The 17,922-nt window shown below is 38.1% G+C and overlaps 1 protein-coding gene across 4 annotated transcripts in view; it reads left to right on the top strand.

Moving 5' to 3' along the window:
* The window catches only part of znf385b.L (zinc finger protein 385B L homeolog), a 289,009-nt gene that overhangs the window by 225,909 nt on the left and 45,178 nt on the right, over positions 1–17,922 (top strand). For all 4 annotated transcript variants that reach the window (XM_041575943.1, XM_018236005.2, XM_041575941.1 and 1 more), the window contains one exon: positions 12,904–13,014. In XM_041575943.1, coding sequence (XP_041431877.1) covers positions 12,904–13,014 — 111 coding nt within the window. The remainder of the gene's footprint in view (positions 1–12,903; positions 13,015–17,922) is intronic.

The following is a 17,922-nucleotide window of genomic DNA, read 5'->3' as shown; positions in this document are numbered from 1 at the left end:
ATTATTGCTTTGCCTTTTTATTATCTCATTCTGTTACACCAATTGACTTTCTCTAAAGATGGCCATACATTGAAAGATGCACTCATTTGGTGAGCTAATCTTTCCCTTATATTCCCACCCTGAGGGGATGGGGATATATATATGCTGTCAGGGCAAGGGCTTCAGCAATGAGTCTCAGCCAAGGATTCGCAAACCAACCCAATTTTTGGCCAGATATAGGTGAGGTAGGCCCATCAGAAGGCCCTATGCATGAGCCAATAAACTGCCAACTCAGTCCATCTGCAGCTTTTATCTGTGTATGGCCACCTTTAGTCCCATCACAGTCTCTTACTAAGTTTTTCTCTCATTCTGTCACATTTCTGTCTAAAGCTCTCTCATTCTGTGCAGTCTTTCAGATTTCACACTTCCTCTCATTCTGGTACATCACCCCATCACACCATCAATTCTGTCTGAATCCTTCTCATTCTGCCTCACCATCTGGCTGTCTCTCTTTTGGAGTATCTTTCGTGTGACAATCTGACGTTCTTATATTTATAGCCAGGCATTTTCTATGTCTCAGAATGTTTTTACCTAACTGCTTTTATTAGACTGACATGCTCCTTATGAACTAAAAATAGTGAGATTGGTATGTCACTATGTAGTGGAAGCCTAGCAATTTGGCAATAATAGGTAATTAGGGCCGAGTGACAGCTTTTGACATGGAATATAGGGGAGGGGGGATATATCCTACTGGCCCAGATATAAAGTTATTATTAGCTCGCTCAATGTGTGTACAAGCAGGAATGGAAAATCCTTGCTAAGAATAAAGATAAGCTAAACAGATAACTACTGCTGTACCTGCCTCCCATCATGTGTATGAATCAATACAATGAATGTAATGTCTGTTCTGTATATATTTCCCTATGTAGGAAATAGCTACAAGTACAATAATACAGTAAAGGGCACAACAAAGGGCAATAACTGAGCAAACTGAAAATCTCTGGGGGTAAATTACTATATAAATGCAGAACCTAACATGTCAGGCACATTTTGCATGCTGCAGACCACTACCAAACAGCATTGCTTATTGGCTGCTGAATTCAGCTCTTTAGATGGGGCAGTTCTCTGCATTTATTGATGGCATTTCACTCACATTAGAACTGGGTGTGCCAGGCATTGACCATGAGAAAAAAAGAGCTGCCAGGGTGTAGTGAAATATTTTTAATACACCTGTAACTAAAAAAGGGATGTATCCCCTGAAAGCTTTGTTAACAATCTATTTGAAGTAGAGATACTCTGTGGAGTATGTAATGTGGTGTCAGTGTGGAGCAGCTGCAGAAATGTAAGCACCTGTTCAACTATCAACAAGTCATGTGATAAAAGTTTCTTCTAATGCTTACCTTTGTTAGTGCTCAGGTCATTAATATTTTATTTTCGACCACTACCAGAACAATGGAAAGGCCTAAGGGTATATTAAGAGTACTGTTCTTCTGCTCTTTGTAGTTGTAAGAGGTCCCAGGTTGTGGTTGCTAACTACAATACACAGATAATAGTGTCTGGTTTTTTATCTCTTGGAGCACGTCCCTCAGTGTCCACCTTAGGTGTGAGAAATACAGGTCCTTACAGGTGTGAACAATGCAGGTCCTTAGGCCCTGGACACACACATGTGGTTTTTCTTTGCGTTTTCGCCGCGGGCAGTGGCACGTTTTTTAAAAAAGCCAACCACCGCATAAATACGATTAGCGCTTTCATACTTAGGCAATGGCACATTACGCTAGCGTATTTATGCAGCAGTCAGCTCTTTTAAAAACCGCAGCATGGACTGCACTGGAGGACCGCATATGTGCCCGGGGCCTTACAGGTGTGGACAATGCAGGATTTTAGCAGTGTGAACAATACATGGAATTACAAGTGTGAACAATGCAGGCCTTTTACAGCCTGAATATGAAGGCAGGGGCCCGTTGATCTCTGTTCTGATATCATTTAAAGCGTACACAAAGTTAAGCCATCAGAGCAGCCATAGTGCGGAGGACCACACAATGGGGGCATGCAGCCCACGGTACTCCAGTAAAACAGCATTGCTATAGGTATTGCATCATATGTTCTGGTTTCCATACTGACATGCTACAACATTAATCAAGCAAACAAACACTACACACACACACACACAAAGAGTTAAAGTATATAAAGCAATCCCAAAATCTTGCAAACGTTATAGTCTGTGTCATTTTCTTTCTGTAAAGCTACAAATTCCTCTACCTTCAAGGGGGAGGATTTCTTATCAAAATGTCATTAAAGGTCTCATGTATATTAAAGACGATTAGTTGCCTCTCTTTTAAGTGGAATCCCTAGGAAAAACAAGAAAAGGTTAGAATTAGTCACTGCTGTGTTTCCCCCTGAGGAAAATGCAGTTATCTAATTCCTTTATACTGCGTACCCTTGATCTAGATCCAAGAAATAAAGCTCTTGGCCATTTCTAATAACCAAGTTCTTTCTGAATGTAGACACTTTAGGGCTCATCTAGGAATGTAAATGCAATATGCTAGATGCATAAACCCATGTGAAATGGGTGTTTGAACCACATCTTTCTATTCAGACCCTCTCCTATTCATATTTCAGTCCCTTTATTATGGTTTCTAGGATAATTTGGACCCCAACTAACAGAATGCTAAAATTGCAAACTGGAGAGCTGCTGAATAAAAAGCTAAATAACAAAAAAAAACAAATAAAAAATTAAAACTACAAATTGTCTCAGAATATCACTCTCTACTCTCATATCACTATCATACTAAAAGTTATCTCAAAGGTGGATAACCCCTTTAAAGGGGACCCGTCACCCAAAAAAATTATTTGAAATCCTATTTTATCATGTTAGTCAAGCAAAATGAACTTTAATGACACTGTATAAATTATTTGAATCTTGTTTCCATCAGTCTGGAAATTCATAATTACAGCAAGCAGGCAGGAGCCATTTTGTGGACACTGTTATTAAGACAAGCCTTGCATCATCTTAGAATCATGTTTGTGCACCAGAATGGGGTACCTGGTGTCCATCCCCATGCCCTGGCTACACAATTAAATGGTTAAGAGAATGGGGGAATGTAGAGAGAGCAGTGACATCTAGGAAGTGCCTAATGGAGAGTGAAAGTAAGTGCTTGCCCCGCCTCTATGCCTAGGCATAGAGGAGGGGCAGGCAATATTTGATTGACAGCTGATATTTTCAAATGAGTTTACAACAGCTATGAATGCTTTAATAAAAAAAAAAGATTGGATTTCATATTTAATTTGAAAAGGACTTTTATTATACAGATTTTTATGCCTGGGTGACGGGTCCACTTTAAAAACACTAGTATGCCCTGATACTGTGGGAGCTGGCACTGTGAATGCTAAAATTCTGTGAGTGGCTAATGGTTGGGTCTATTCCTGCCAACTTTAGGGTCCCCATAGACACACCTCTTGTCTTGCTTTCTTTCAGCTTGCTGCAACCATTGCTTGTCTCATCCCTATAGCACAGCACTGCAGAAAATGTGGCCACATACCATAATAATAATGACAACAAAATTATTGACTTTCATCATCTCAACCCAATTTAACCACAGCACTCGTAGATTAATAGGGAGATTGAAAAAGGCATTTCGTTCTGTATATTTACAGAATATTGATTGAGGGAAAGGCAAGCTTCCTGACTCCATAGATTGCTCCCTGGATGCTCCATGGCATTGAACAGAATGCAGAGAATAATCTCATAATGCTCAATCAATTAGGCCCTGTTCCAGTGGAGCTTACACTCTAATTTAATAGAGTGAGTTTCATCAGAAGCCAATTACAGGGAACCTTTTTATTACAATGGTAATATCACTCGATTAGATGACAGCAGGATGACTGGCAGTTAGGATCCTTTATCTATATGCAGGTTGAGTTGCCTACTTTGCAGCAAGGCAATAGCACAGTTGTATAAAAGCTTTAAACCACTGATAAGTTTTTGGACTCTGGGAAGAAACCCATGCAAACTAGGGGAGAACATGCCATTTCCAATGTATGGTGCCTTAATTCAAATTAAATCCAGTCTATGGGCACCCTAGTATAAATGCATGGCATAACACATACACGCCTTCATTTTATTTCCTTCCTTCCAGCTCTGTTTTAAGGAGTTTCATTTGCAGGTGATTAGGTGAATATTTTTGAATTGTCAACATCAATACTTGCAGCCCCCTCCTTCATTTATAACGCCTTCTAGCTAAAAATATTAAAAGCAGAGTTGCACACCATGACAAATGGCATGATATTGCAAGTTTCTGGTTCCTAGCAACAGTCGTATTATATATCTCTAAATGCTTGCTTTATACATATGGTTTGTTTACTTAACCTAATAATGTTCTCATAAAACATGAAATGAAAAAAATAATATATGGTTGACATTCTGTGTGTGCTCGAGCAGTAAGCAAATCTCTCCATTCTCTGTCCCTGTCTGCTGTTTGTTTGCAATAAACCTTCTTATATCTAGGAGCCATTCTGCAATGGGTAATAAAGACTGATATCAACAATCAGTATGGCCAAAGCAGGACGTATTATATTTGGAGATAATCTGTTTTCATGGGCAGCGGTATTGTACGTAGATGCCTTTACTAGACAGCGCAATCAATATTTATGTGATATGCCTCCAACTGTTAACACATAATAATATAATAATACATAATAATAATACATAATAATATCCCATATAATTGTTTAGAACATTTCTTTCACGGTTTAGCTCAACAAATGGAATTGATTTAAATGATAGCTAAGGTAAATTAACTTTAGACTAACTTTTAGGATGTGGGTTTTGAGTTATTTAGTTTTTTATTGAGCAGCTCTCCAGATTGCAGATTCAGCAATCTCATTGCTAGGGCCCATATTACCCTAGCAACCATGCATTGATTTGAATAAGAGACTGGAATATGAATAGGAGAGACCTGAATAGTAAGATAAGTAATAAAAAGTAGCAATAACAATACATTTGCACAGAGCATTTGTTTTTAGACAAAAGTGGAAAGAGTCAGAAAAAAAGGCAAATAATTCAGAACTATTAAAAATAAACAATGAAGACCAATGAAAAGTTGCTTAGAAATGACCATTCTATAACATACTAAAAGTTAACTTAAAGGTGAACAACCCCTTTAATATAGCTAGTGGCTAGTTATGGATATAGAAGATAATTCATGGTTTTGTCTAAGCAGAACACAAAGCTGCAATTTTATTCAATTCTTTGACCAATATGGCACCTTCTATGCATATTTTCAAAGAATTAGACTCCGTATGCATAATACATGCACAGTGGATAAATGTCCTAGTACATGTATGGGACCTGGGTTTTTCTGTAATTTGGATCTCCATATCTTAAGTATACTAGAAAAAAATCTCTTAAACATTAAATAAGCCCAATAGGATTGTTTTGTTTACAATATGGATCAATTATATCTCAGTTGGGATCAAGTACCAGGTACTTTTCTATTTCAGACATTGCTTGTGGTTCATTTGCAACTTCATCAGTTTTCTCATAAGGGTGTCTTGACTGGACACAGCAGTTTCCATTAGGGACTTAGCAACAGAGTTACTGACCCATTGGCTAATGGAGTCCCAGGATCTGAGCAGTGTTACCCATCATGTTTCCCTCTGATGTCAAGGTATAATAACTTGAGCCAGGAAATAGACAATTGAACCACTACTAGTAGTAGTAGCAATGTTGTAGTAACATGTATCAATTTGTATAGAGTACAAATGCTGTTTCCTCTTGAAGATGCCTTGGTTGGACATATCATCTTCCATGGGAGCATCACAACTGAGACTGCAGAACCAGTGGCTGCTGGAGGCCCAGAATGAAGAACATAACATGCTCAGGAGGTCCTGACAAATATATGCAGATTTCAGCTTTGGGAGCCCCTAGGCCTCTGGGTCTTAGCACCTGGTACAGGAGTATGAGTCCCCAATGCTCCTTAGGTTGTGGTTGGGTGGCATGCCATCCCTTAAATCTCACCACAAATCCAGGCCTGTGTGTGTTAAACAGATCCAGCCTTGGCAGATGGGCAGTGTGGCTTTTACGATAAGCGAAACAGATAATCAAACCCAAAATTTAGGGAATAGGATTCCTCAAAAAGATTGTTACTGTTGGACCCAAGATGTGTAACAGATAATATACAGTGTCACTGTCTTCCATAACTGATAGTGTAGAGAGTTCAGATTCTATTCTTTCATACTTCTGGATCATTATCTGAGATATCAAAAGATACATTATATTTCATAGAATTGGGTGTGCCAAAATATGTTAAGTAGATTCTGTTTTGATTCCTAAATGAGCCAACAACTTCCTGCCATCTACAAACCCCTATGAAATGTTAATGTTGCACCTTTCTGAATGGTAACAATGATCTAATTCAGTTGAGCCGGCTCGTTTCGGAAACACCGTCATCTGTTCAGAAGGGAATCTTACACTTTAACCTCAGGAGACTTGCATTGTTTGCCACTTTGTCCTTGCACTGCATCATCTACTCATAAAAGAACAATACTGTGTATGGGCTGCTCACTTCTACTCAGCTTCCAAAAGCTTAAACGCCAATGCAGCACATTATTCAACTAAGAAAAGCAAGCAATTAACCCAGGTTTCTCCTCCGAGCTCCGTGGATGCCTGTTTCCCTGCAAGATAGGTTTCTCCCTCTGGACAAGGAACTGTTGCGGGAGGCTCAGGTATCTTACATCCGTGTGTTATTTCTGTTACTGTGTTCCTAAATCTAATATAACTTGCTCTCGGTACTTGTAGGAGATGTATCTGTAATGTTATCTCTAAGCACAAATCCAAATAATTAAAAGTATGTTGCCCAGAGATCTCTGATTCTGTGCTGATGTTCTTTATCCTGAGCAGTGTATATTGTTATAATTTAAAAAGGAGTCATCTTTATAAACAAATGCAATTATGTGTTCACATGATTGTGTAAGCCTGTTTAAATGTATTTTAATAGAAGAAAGTACTCAGTTTTGCATCTCTGATGTTTGTTATGCATGTTTAGTATATAAGAGTGCTTCCAGGTATTTTACAGTATTCATAAATAGCATTGTGTTTACATCTGCAAAGTCAGGCAGGGTGTATAAGTCAGCCTTACTCATTGCAGCTTACCTTCAGTCTGCATAGGAGATTTCTTCTATCTAGGTACAGGTATTGGATCTTATCCAGAAAGCTCCGAACTACGTAAGGGCCATCTCCCATAGACTCCATTTTATCCAAATAATCCAAATGTTTAAAAACAATTTCCTTTTCTCTGTAATAATAAAACAATACCTTGTACTTGATTCAAACTAAGATGTAATAAATCATTATTGGAGGCAAAGCCAGCCTATTGGGTTTATTTAATTTTACATGATTCTCTAATAGACTTATGGTATGAAGATCCAAATTATGGAAAGATCTGTTATCCGGAAAACCCCAGGCCCTGAGCATTCTGAATTAACAGGTCCCATACCTGTACCTTAAAGGGATACTGTCATGGGAAAAAAAAAATTTTTCAAAATGAATCAGTTAATAGTGCTGCTTCAGCAGAATTCTGCACTGATTTTTTTTATATTCAATTTTGAAATCTGACATGGGGCTAGACATATTGTCAATTTCCCAGCTGCCCCAAGTCATGTGACATGTGCTCTGATAAACTTCAATTACTCTTTAGTGCTGTACTGCTAGTTGGAGTGATATCACCCCCTCCCTTTTTCCCCCCAGCAGCCAAACAAAAGAACAATGGCAAATAACCAGATAGCAGCTCCCTAACACAAGATAACAGCTGCCTGGTAGATCTAAGAACAACACTCAATAGTAAAAACCCATGTCCAACTGAGACACATTCAATTACGTTGAGAAGGAAAAACAGCAGCCTGCCAGAAAGCATTTCTCTCCTAAAGTGCAGGCACATGTCACATGACTGGGGGCAGCTGGGAAATTGACAAAATGTCTAGCCCCATGTCAGATTTTAAAGTTGAATATAAAAAAATCTGTTTGCTCTTTTGAGAAATGGATTTCAGTGCAGAATTCTGCTGGAGCAGCACTATTAACTGATTCATTTTGAAAAAAAATAATTTTCCCATGACAGTATCCCTTTAAGGTGTCAATAAGGCATTCATAGCGCTATGTAATAAACATGCATAGAGTCACATAAGACACTAAATGAATAAGAAAGTGCAGTTCTTAAGACTTATTTCTGCTAGAGACTGTATATCATGACCTGAATGAATGGAAATATTTATAGACATAGTTTGCAAAATGTTGATAAATGACTCCACTGTCTTAAAAAAGAGTTTTTCCCATATACTCGTTATAGAGCTGAATGGGGGCTAGTTTTTTTATAGGACCATGCCAATATAACTTTAAAAACATTAAAATATATATACTTGCACTCCAAAATCCGTGAAATATTAGTTTTTATGCATACTTGTGCATCCTGGAGTGTGGGTCCTTTGAAAGAATTTATATGTCATATTTGACCCAGCACCCGAAGTAATCCAAGACTGGCTTAGAGTGCGAACACTTTTTCACCTGAAAGTTTCATTAGGCTAGAGCACCATGGAAACAGAATCTCTAGCCTGTTCAGTGGACAACAAGTAAAGGGAGGTGGGAAGGGATCAAAGGGAAAGGAATCTTGCTACAGGGGTAGTTCACATTTAACTTAAATAGCACCCTAGCATATAAACGCAGGGCGGGAATCTGTCCATACACTTTATCAGATTTCTGTGCCTGCACCTGGAACCACTGCATCAGTCTGGATACAAGCAGAAAGAGGAGCAAATTTTGGTGCCAAGATGCATACACATGAGTTTTGGCACCGAAATCCACTCCGTGTGCCTGTAGCCAGGGCAGCACAGGGCTCCAACTGCAAATCAATTGAAACTTGTTACTACCGTAATAGGACACCCTATAACACACTAAAAGTTAACATAAAGGTGAACTATGCCTTGTCAGTATCATTTTAGATGGAGGAACTGGATATTTTATTCAAATATTAAAGCAGTTGCAAGTATTCTCAGCAGTTTTCTGAAGGCAATTTTTTTTCCATTGGCTGCAGAACAGTAAGAACTGATGCATGAGGTAAAACTGCATCTATAAGAAGATTGTTAGAAATATTCCAACCGTCAATATAATCCATTACAGGCATTTGACAATATTTGGTTTAGGGCTAATTATTGCACCATGGAGCCTATACACCATTCCATTCATTAGAGGGAAGAGTGAGGGGGTGCAGTAGAAGACACAATACACTGATTATGGTGTTGTGTTTTAAGTTATTTTAAGTTTAAGTTGGACTTCGTCTCTCTCACTCTCTCGGTGGAGATACTTTAGTAAACATCATTAGGTAACTCGGTCTCCTGGAATATAAATGAAGGTTTATTTACTGGCATACATATTAATATTTAAAATGTACTGGCAGAGCTGAGCTGAATAAATAGACATGGTATTCACTTATTCTGACTAATTTTCTAAAAAACTGACACTAGCTCATATATTAAATGACTACAGTCATCAAAACCGAGACACATTTGCATTGGAAAAATATATAATTTTGACATGCAGGGCTGTAACTAATGGGGAGTCAAACAGAGTTCTGCAGAGGTATTTATGGACTAGCAAGGAATCTGATGCACAATTTCAGTATTGAAATGTTTGTGGAGCTTAATTAATATACTAGTTAATACCACTGGTCAAATGTTTTCCTTCTTGCACATAAAGCTTGATTCCCTAGGAGTCAAATGACCATGCTTACCGTATATACTCGAGTATAAGCCGACCCGAGTATAAGCCGAGGTTCGAAATTTTACCTACGAAAACTGGGAAAACTTATTGACTGTAGTATAAGCCTAGACACAACTACAGCCCTGTCTTCCCGCAGCGCACATTCCGCCAAAGCGACCCCCCAGCAAAGTTGATGGTGACAGAGAATTGCCAAACGGATTACTGTGTGCATTGTCCCACTGTCCCACTACCATGTGCAGAGGGTGCTGTGTGATATTGCCATCACTGTTAATCTTTCGTATAACCAACAGAGGGTGCTGTGTGATATTGCCATCACTGTTATTCTTTCATATAACCAACAGAGGGCGCTGTGTGATATTGCAGTCACTGTTATTCTTTCATATAACCAACAGAGGGCGCTGTGTGATATTGCAGTCACTGTTATTCTTTCATATAACCAACAGAGGGCGCTGTGTGATATTGCCATCACTGTTAATCCTTCATATAACCAACAGAGGGCGCTGTGTGATATTGCAGTCACTGTTATTCTTTCATATAACCAACAGAGGGCGCTGTGTGATATTGCAGACACTGTTAATCTTTCATATAACCAACAGAGGGCACACTGTTATTCTTTCATATAACCAACAGATGGCGCTGTGTGATATTGCAGTCACTGTTATTCTTTCATATAACCAACATAGGGCGCACTGTTATTCTTTCATATAACCAACAGAGGGTGCTGTGTGATATTGCAGTCACTGTTATTCTTTCATATAACCAACAGAGGGCGCACTGTTATTCTTTCATATAACCAACATAGGGTGCTGTGTGATATTGCAGTCACTGTTATTCTTTCATATAACCAACAGAGGGCGCACTGTTATTCTTTCATATAACCAACAGAGGGTGCTGTGTGATATTGGAGTCACTGTTATTCTTTCATACAACCAACAGATGGCACTGTGTGATATTGCAGTCACTGTTATTCTTTCATATAACCAACAGAGGGCGCACTGTTATTCTTTCATATAACCAACAGAGGGTGCACTGTTATTCTTTCATACAACCAACAGATGGTGCTTTGTGATATTGCAGTCACTGTTATTCTTTCATATAACCAACAGAGGGCGCACTGTTATTCTTTCATACAACCAACAGATGGCGCTTTGTGATATTGCAGTCACTGTTATTCTTTCATATAACCAACAGAGGGCACACTGTTATTCTTTCATATAACCAACAGATGGCGCTGTGTGATATTGCAGTCACTGTTATTCTTTCATATAACCAACAGAGGGCGCACTGTTATTCTTTCATATAACCAACAGAGGGCGCTGTGTGATATTGCAGTCTCTCCCCAAGCGAACTGTTGGTATAGGAATGATTAAAAGTGACTGCAATCTCAGCTACTGCCCGCTGACCCGAGTATAAGCCGAGGTAGACTTTTTCAGCACATTTTGGATGCTGAAAAACTCGGCTTCTACTCAAGTATATACGGTATACCCCTTTTTAAGCTTTTGCTGTCCTTCATATTAGTGATGCACTGAATCTACTATGTGAGATTTGGCCAAATCCCCAAATCCTTTGTGAAAGATTCAGCCGAATACTGAACCAAACCCGAATCCTAATTTGCATATGCAAATTATGGGCAGGAAAGGAAAACGTGTGAAAAAATGTTTTCACTTCCTTGTTTTGTTATGTGATTTTTCTTTCCCGCCCCTAATTTACATATGCAAATTAGGATTCAGATTCGTTTCGGCCAGACACAAGGATTTGGCCGAATTCTGCTGAAAAAGGCCGAATCCTGGCCAGATCCTGAACTGAATCATGCTCTGACTGCTGTGGATAGGAATCTTCAGTCGGTCCCTAACTGCTCTGCAGGGAAAGGATCATACTTTCAAACAGCAGGGGGAGCCCCTCTACCTTACTTCCCAGCTGTGCAGAACTCAACCAGCTTTATTTGTTTCCCTGTAGAGAAGTCAGCGACCATGTAGAGATTTGTATCCACAGCAGTCAGAACTAGTAAATTAAGGGGGAATTTCATTACATACAGTCAGGTTTCTTATAAAAACGGTACACATTTTTTAATTGAAGTATATTGGACATAGGTTACTTTTTCAGTTATTAAGTAAAAATGGGATTTTATGTTTGCCTTTTCATTCTCTGTTTCTAACTCAGGCTGCAAGGACAAAGATCATGGAGCCAAATTTAAACAGATAAACTGGGATTCTATTTGGAGGATTATTTTGCTGCAGCCACTGGTTCTGAGAGTTGGAGAAAGCTTTTGTTAAATAATGCAAAAACTATAAAATCCACATGAGATTACATGACAACACAGGACCCAGTGCAGTCTGCATATTCTGTTTATTTATGAGTTTTGCTGTATCAGGTCCTGGCAGATATTATTTGACTTTTGCTGTTTTAATAATTTATGACGATCCCTAAGCAGCCCAGACGACACTGAGCATGTGCAAAATCTTGGTCTTGCAGAGATGTATAACAAAGTTAAAAGATGTTGACCCCTGTGGCCAACTTTGAAAGCATAAACCATTTGTTTAATTAGGCTTATGGTGCATGTTTATGTTTAGTATACAAAATACAGCATTTCTAGCATTATTCTATTTTAGACCTTAGTTTTCCTTTAACATATTTACAGTATAATATTGAGACAAGACCAAAGCAGCAGGAGACCTCTATTTAAATTTTCCTCATCACTTATCAAGGGAGTATGTCTTTCAACCCTTATCAATATTGGTTATGTCTCAGAGGTCCGTACAACATGCCCAGTAACTTTGTTTCTGCTCCGTACCTCTATTTGTGGGCATGTAAAAGTTTAGCACAGGCTACATTTGTATAACTGTTATGTGCATGCTGCCTCTGTTAAGAGATACTTCATCACTTTGGAACCTGAGCCAGAGAGCCTAGTTTTAATCACAGAAATGACTGCCTGTAACCTCAAACAAGACAATCTCCGAGAACTTTATCTCCTGGTGTCATAATAGCTGCAAAGGCCTTTGTCTTTCATAAAATCAGAGGAAGAAAAGTAGTTCTATTGTAAGTGGTCCTATATTCAATGTTATACATTTTACCACCTCCTAATCTTCACCTCTTTTCCTTAATTCCCAAGTAAAGACTTGAATTCAAGAGCTTTCTTTTAATCTTTTTTATTTCCTTAGATGGATCCTGTGCAAAAAGCTGTGATCAACCACACATTCGGTGTATCGATTCCCCCAAAGAAAAAACAAGTTATTTCTTGCAATGTCTGCCAGCTTCGCTTTAATTCAGATGTGAGTATGCTTAATATTTAAATGTTTATAAAAACGGTGTGCAAGGTACATTAGCGTGTTTGCGCTAAGGTTGCCTTTATTATGTTATCCTTAAGAGAAAACAGAAAATGTGTAGTCAAGGCACGTCGAATGAAATGATTAGCCCTGATCTAAAGTCTTATTTCCCATGATGTTTCAAAATGTAATGTTGGAGTAGGCCAAGATTCTCAAGGCAATAAATGTATGAACTGACTACAGTTAGAACATTTGGTATTAGAAAGAGTACGGTAATTGTTGCAATGGTCAAGAAATGACATGTTGTACACGGTGCACACAGCCACGGTCACACACTGTTCTTTGCTAAGCACTTTAGGTATGTTTAGAGTTTTAACAAGGGTTTATAGCCTTTGGCAAACAGAAATGACATGTTAGCTACAGTCTGTCAGCTGTTGAGTCTAATGCCAGTTTATAGAATGGCATTAGTGAGTATGCCAATTTTACCATGTCATCATTAAAGGCTAATGACTTTAGATTTATTAAAGCTTATTCTTAATGACACAAAGAATCTGTGAGGCACGACAGTTTCCATTGTGAAAAAAGGCTGGCCTTATTCTGTAAAAAGAATGTGACATTTGCTGCTGCTTGTTAGGCATTTTTATAATAGGCATAAATACTTACAATCCTTACTATATTTGTCAATCAGACTAACAACACAGCTTACAACAACTGTCAGTCTAAGATCACTCTTTTCATGTGGAAAATGCATTGGGTGGCACGGTATATTATTTGGTGGGTGTTAAAAAAAAAAAAGAACAACATGAATGCAGTCAGTGGATGTATCAATAAATAGAACAGCGGGTGTCTCCACAGAAAGAAGCAACATGATTACAGCCCATGAGTTGTAGTTAATGAATCCACAATAAACTTTACTACAGAATCCAAAGTGCAGTATTTATTGTAATAAATAGCATTGGATCTTACACATTTCATATTTTGGTTTTGATGAATGTTATTAAGAATGAATGTATGTGGGTTTAACTCAATTATATTTGTTATATATATATATATATTTTCTATTTGTTCTCCCTTTTCCTCTGCCTTCTCCCTTTCCGCAGAGGGGATTTGAGATTCCAGGTGCTTCTAATTGGAGCCTTAATGTTACCTTGTGTAGGGTAAATGCTTCCCCTAGTGGGTTAAATGGTTTCATGGTGTTGGTGTGTGTTCCCCATGCTTCTGAGGAAGTGGCGAGTTGCCACGAAACGCGTCAAGCATTGGGGGTAATGTTATACCCATGTCACATGTTTCGATTTTAATGGATTTTCAATAAAATCTTTCAAGTTTTAATTTGTCCGGGTACCGTGTGCTCGGTACCATTGTTGTACAATTGTACAAAGTGCAGTATTAACAATGGTTTGTTATATAGGGCATTGGGACATAGACAAAAGAAAGAGGTTTTGTCATCAACAAGCAAAACCTTTACCAAAAATCTGATAATGTACTGGTTTATGCACACTGAAGTAGCCAGACCCTTGATACCAATGTGGCCTCTCTTCACTGAACTGACATTATAATTATAGTTCTAAAATAATTGCCTTTCTGAACAATAATTAATCAGGCCTTCCTCAGGTATTGATTGGGCCGGGCAGAAAACCTCCATTGCTGGAAGGCAGTTGGGGGCTATTAATGCAGTCTACAGCCATGCTTTGATTGAAGTGGACAAAGCTACTGTTATTTGGAGACCTGGCCAAACAAGCAGATCTGACCAGTTTAAAAAGTTCAGGCTGTGACCAAAGCAGCAGAATTCCACACACTTTGTCCAATCATCAGTCTTATAGCATAGTATGCATGATTCAGATTAGTAGATTATCAAAGAAAACAATCTTATCTTTAACTCCCATGATCTTAAGTCAACATTTAGACTACAGCACGCCTTTACCTTAAATTGACCTTCAAACTGCATTCCAAACCTTGAAACAGTGTTTTTTTGGGTGAAGCCCTCCTGTAAGCATCATTGTACCAACCATTTGTTCATAGTTCCAAAAATATATTTTTTGGATGGCAAATACTGTATGTGTTTACTCCCAAAGATTACTCTGATTGACCATCAAATTGTGCTTCCAGGATTATCCAGGGTATAATATAGATATTATTTCCAAATCCCTCCGATCTGATTTTTAGTCTGCCCCACCCCCAAAGGGGCTAGTGCTACAGTTTGGAAAGCACTGCCTTAAAGTAAACTAAAGTCTAGTGAAACAAAGATGTAAGGTGAATACTTCAACTATGGTCCTATAGACAAATAGGACTTCGTAACCCTTTTTAGTTGCTACACCCAGAGCCAAGAATGTAATATCTAATTATACACTACAGAATAAGAGCCTCTTTAAACTTCAATTATAAGATTGCACTTCTCCTGATGTGTCTATTTTAGCTAAGTAATGCTAGAAGGTCTTTTTAAAAATAGCAGCTCATCTTTGTTTTGACCTGTCAGAATTGGTAATATAATCATTATGCAAATGTGGGCATGTATTGCATTTCATTCACGGTGCAACAGCACTTGATAAGACGTGAATAATATTCTTTGAATACATTAAGAGATACGCTTTGATTCACATGAGTAGGGGAAACATTCTACTTTTTGTAATTAATATAATTAAAAACGATGAGAAGCCAACGATCATGACTTACGCATGGTTGACAAAAAAAGCTCCTGTATTCCCGAGCGGCACATGGTGTGGAGAAAAGAATGCATGCCGATCAATCACTTTAATCTAAGAGATACAATGAGAAACAGAGCTTTCATTTGTCAAATATTTGAAATTTGTCCTGTAAATAAGAGTATGTCTATTGATTGTTTGGTTTGGAAAATAGAGAGGCAGAACGTTTGTAATTAAAAGCATAAATCTCTAAAGGCTTGTGAAGGTAGTTCTGTTCTTTCAAGAAAGAGCTGACAGTGATAAATATTTTTGATCTTCTAGGGTTACTATACATCTACTATTGATAAAATCTGGATCATCTTAAGGCAGTGGTTTTTTTATACTCTTATACCCGGTTTTCATTAACAATATCTGAACTTCAGATAGGCTGCTAATTTAATAGAATTACCAGTTCAAGTATTTTTTGTAATACAAATGGAATATCATCTTAATTCATTTCATAACGGCCAGGACATATGACAAATGTTTTCTCCTCAGGCTTTACTATTAGATCGATATAATGATATCAGTATTAACTGTATTAGACATTTTCCAATTCCTTATTTAAAGTTTATAATTCTATTTAAAGGATTGTTTAAAAAAATATTTATAAATGTGTCGGTAAAATCGATTTGACAGTGTATACATTTCAAATTGGTTTCGGATATGTTTCCTACCTGGCTGTATTTCAGCCTGTATTCAGGGCCGGATTTCCAAGAGGAGTGGCCCCAAAGACCGATGAGAAACAAGGGAAAGTTGTGCTCACCACTAGTTTTTAAAATCATTAGGCGGGGGTGCAATGAGGGTGTGACCACAAAATACATATAGACAAATACAAGAGTCCTCTGCACTCAACCCATTATCAATATATTTAAGACAGAGACATTTTGTGCATACTGCTACTGAAAAATGCCTTACCCTTTAAACAAAACAGGGATTGTTTGTCCATATATTGCAATATATTTAAGCTGGCCAACTACGTCAAAGTCATCCCATATCTGGCCAGTCCTATGCTCAATTTTCATCTGATTCATTAAGAATTCTATGATTTAATTATACATTTTATAAAAGGGACGAATACGTTTTACCTGCAACTTACTAGCTGCTTTCAAAGTAAAACTCCCAAACTTGGCTGCCCTTTTATTAGACACCAGTGGGATCACCTGACTATAGTTGGAGAGGGTGGGAGCTACAACATGGAGCTGGTCACTGCTCTTGTAGAACTATAAGAAACAAGGGAAAGTTGTGCTCACCACTAGTTTTTAAAATCATTAGGCGGGGGTGCAATGAGGGTGTGACCACAAAATACATATAGACAAATACAAGATTCCTCTGCACTCAACCCATTATCAATATATTTAAGACAGAGACATTTTGTGCATACTGCTACTGAAAAATGCCTTACCCTTTAAACAAAACAGGGATTGTTTGTCCATATATTGCAATATATTTAAGCTGGCCAACTACGTCAAAGTCATCCCATATCTGGCCAGTCCTATGCTCAATTTTCATCTGATTCATTAAGAATTCTATGATTTAATTATACATTTTATAAAAGGGACGAATACGTTTTACCTGCAACTTACTAGCTGCTTTCAAAGTAAAACTCCCAAACTTGGCTGCCCTTTTATTAGACACCAGTGGGATCACCTGACTATAGTTGGAGAGGGTGGGAGCTACAACATGGAGCTGGTCACTGCTCTTGTAGAACTATAAGAAACAAGGGAAAGTTGTGCTCACCACTAGTTTTTAAAATCATTAGGCGGGGGTGCAATGAGGGTGTGACCACAAAATACATATAGACAAATACAAGATTCCTCTGCACTCAACCCATTATCAATATATTTAAGACAGAGACATTTTGTGCATACTGCTACTGAAAAATGCCTTACCCTTTAAACAAAACAGGGATTGTTTGTCCATATATTGCAATATATTTAAGCTGGCCAACTACGTCAAAGTCATCCCATATCTGGCCAGTCCTATGCTCAATTTTCATCTGATTCATTAAGAATTCTATGATTTAATTATACATTTTATAAAAGGGACGAATACGTTTTACCTGCAACTTACTAGCTGCTTTCAAAGTAAAACTCCCAAACTTGGCTGCCCTTTTATTAGACACCAGTGGGATCACCTGACTATAGTTGGAGGGGGTGGGAGCTACAACATGGAGCTGGTCACTGCTCTTGTAGAACTATAAGAAACAAGGGAAAGTTGTGCTCACCACTATTTT

This window comes from Xenopus laevis, chromosome 9_10L, assembly GCF_017654675.1.
Source record: "Xenopus laevis strain J_2021 chromosome 9_10L, Xenopus_laevis_v10.1, whole genome shotgun sequence".
Classification (NCBI taxonomy): Eukaryota; Metazoa; Chordata; class Amphibia; order Anura; family Pipidae; genus Xenopus; species Xenopus laevis.
This window is presented reverse-complemented; position numbering and strand designations above follow the sequence as displayed.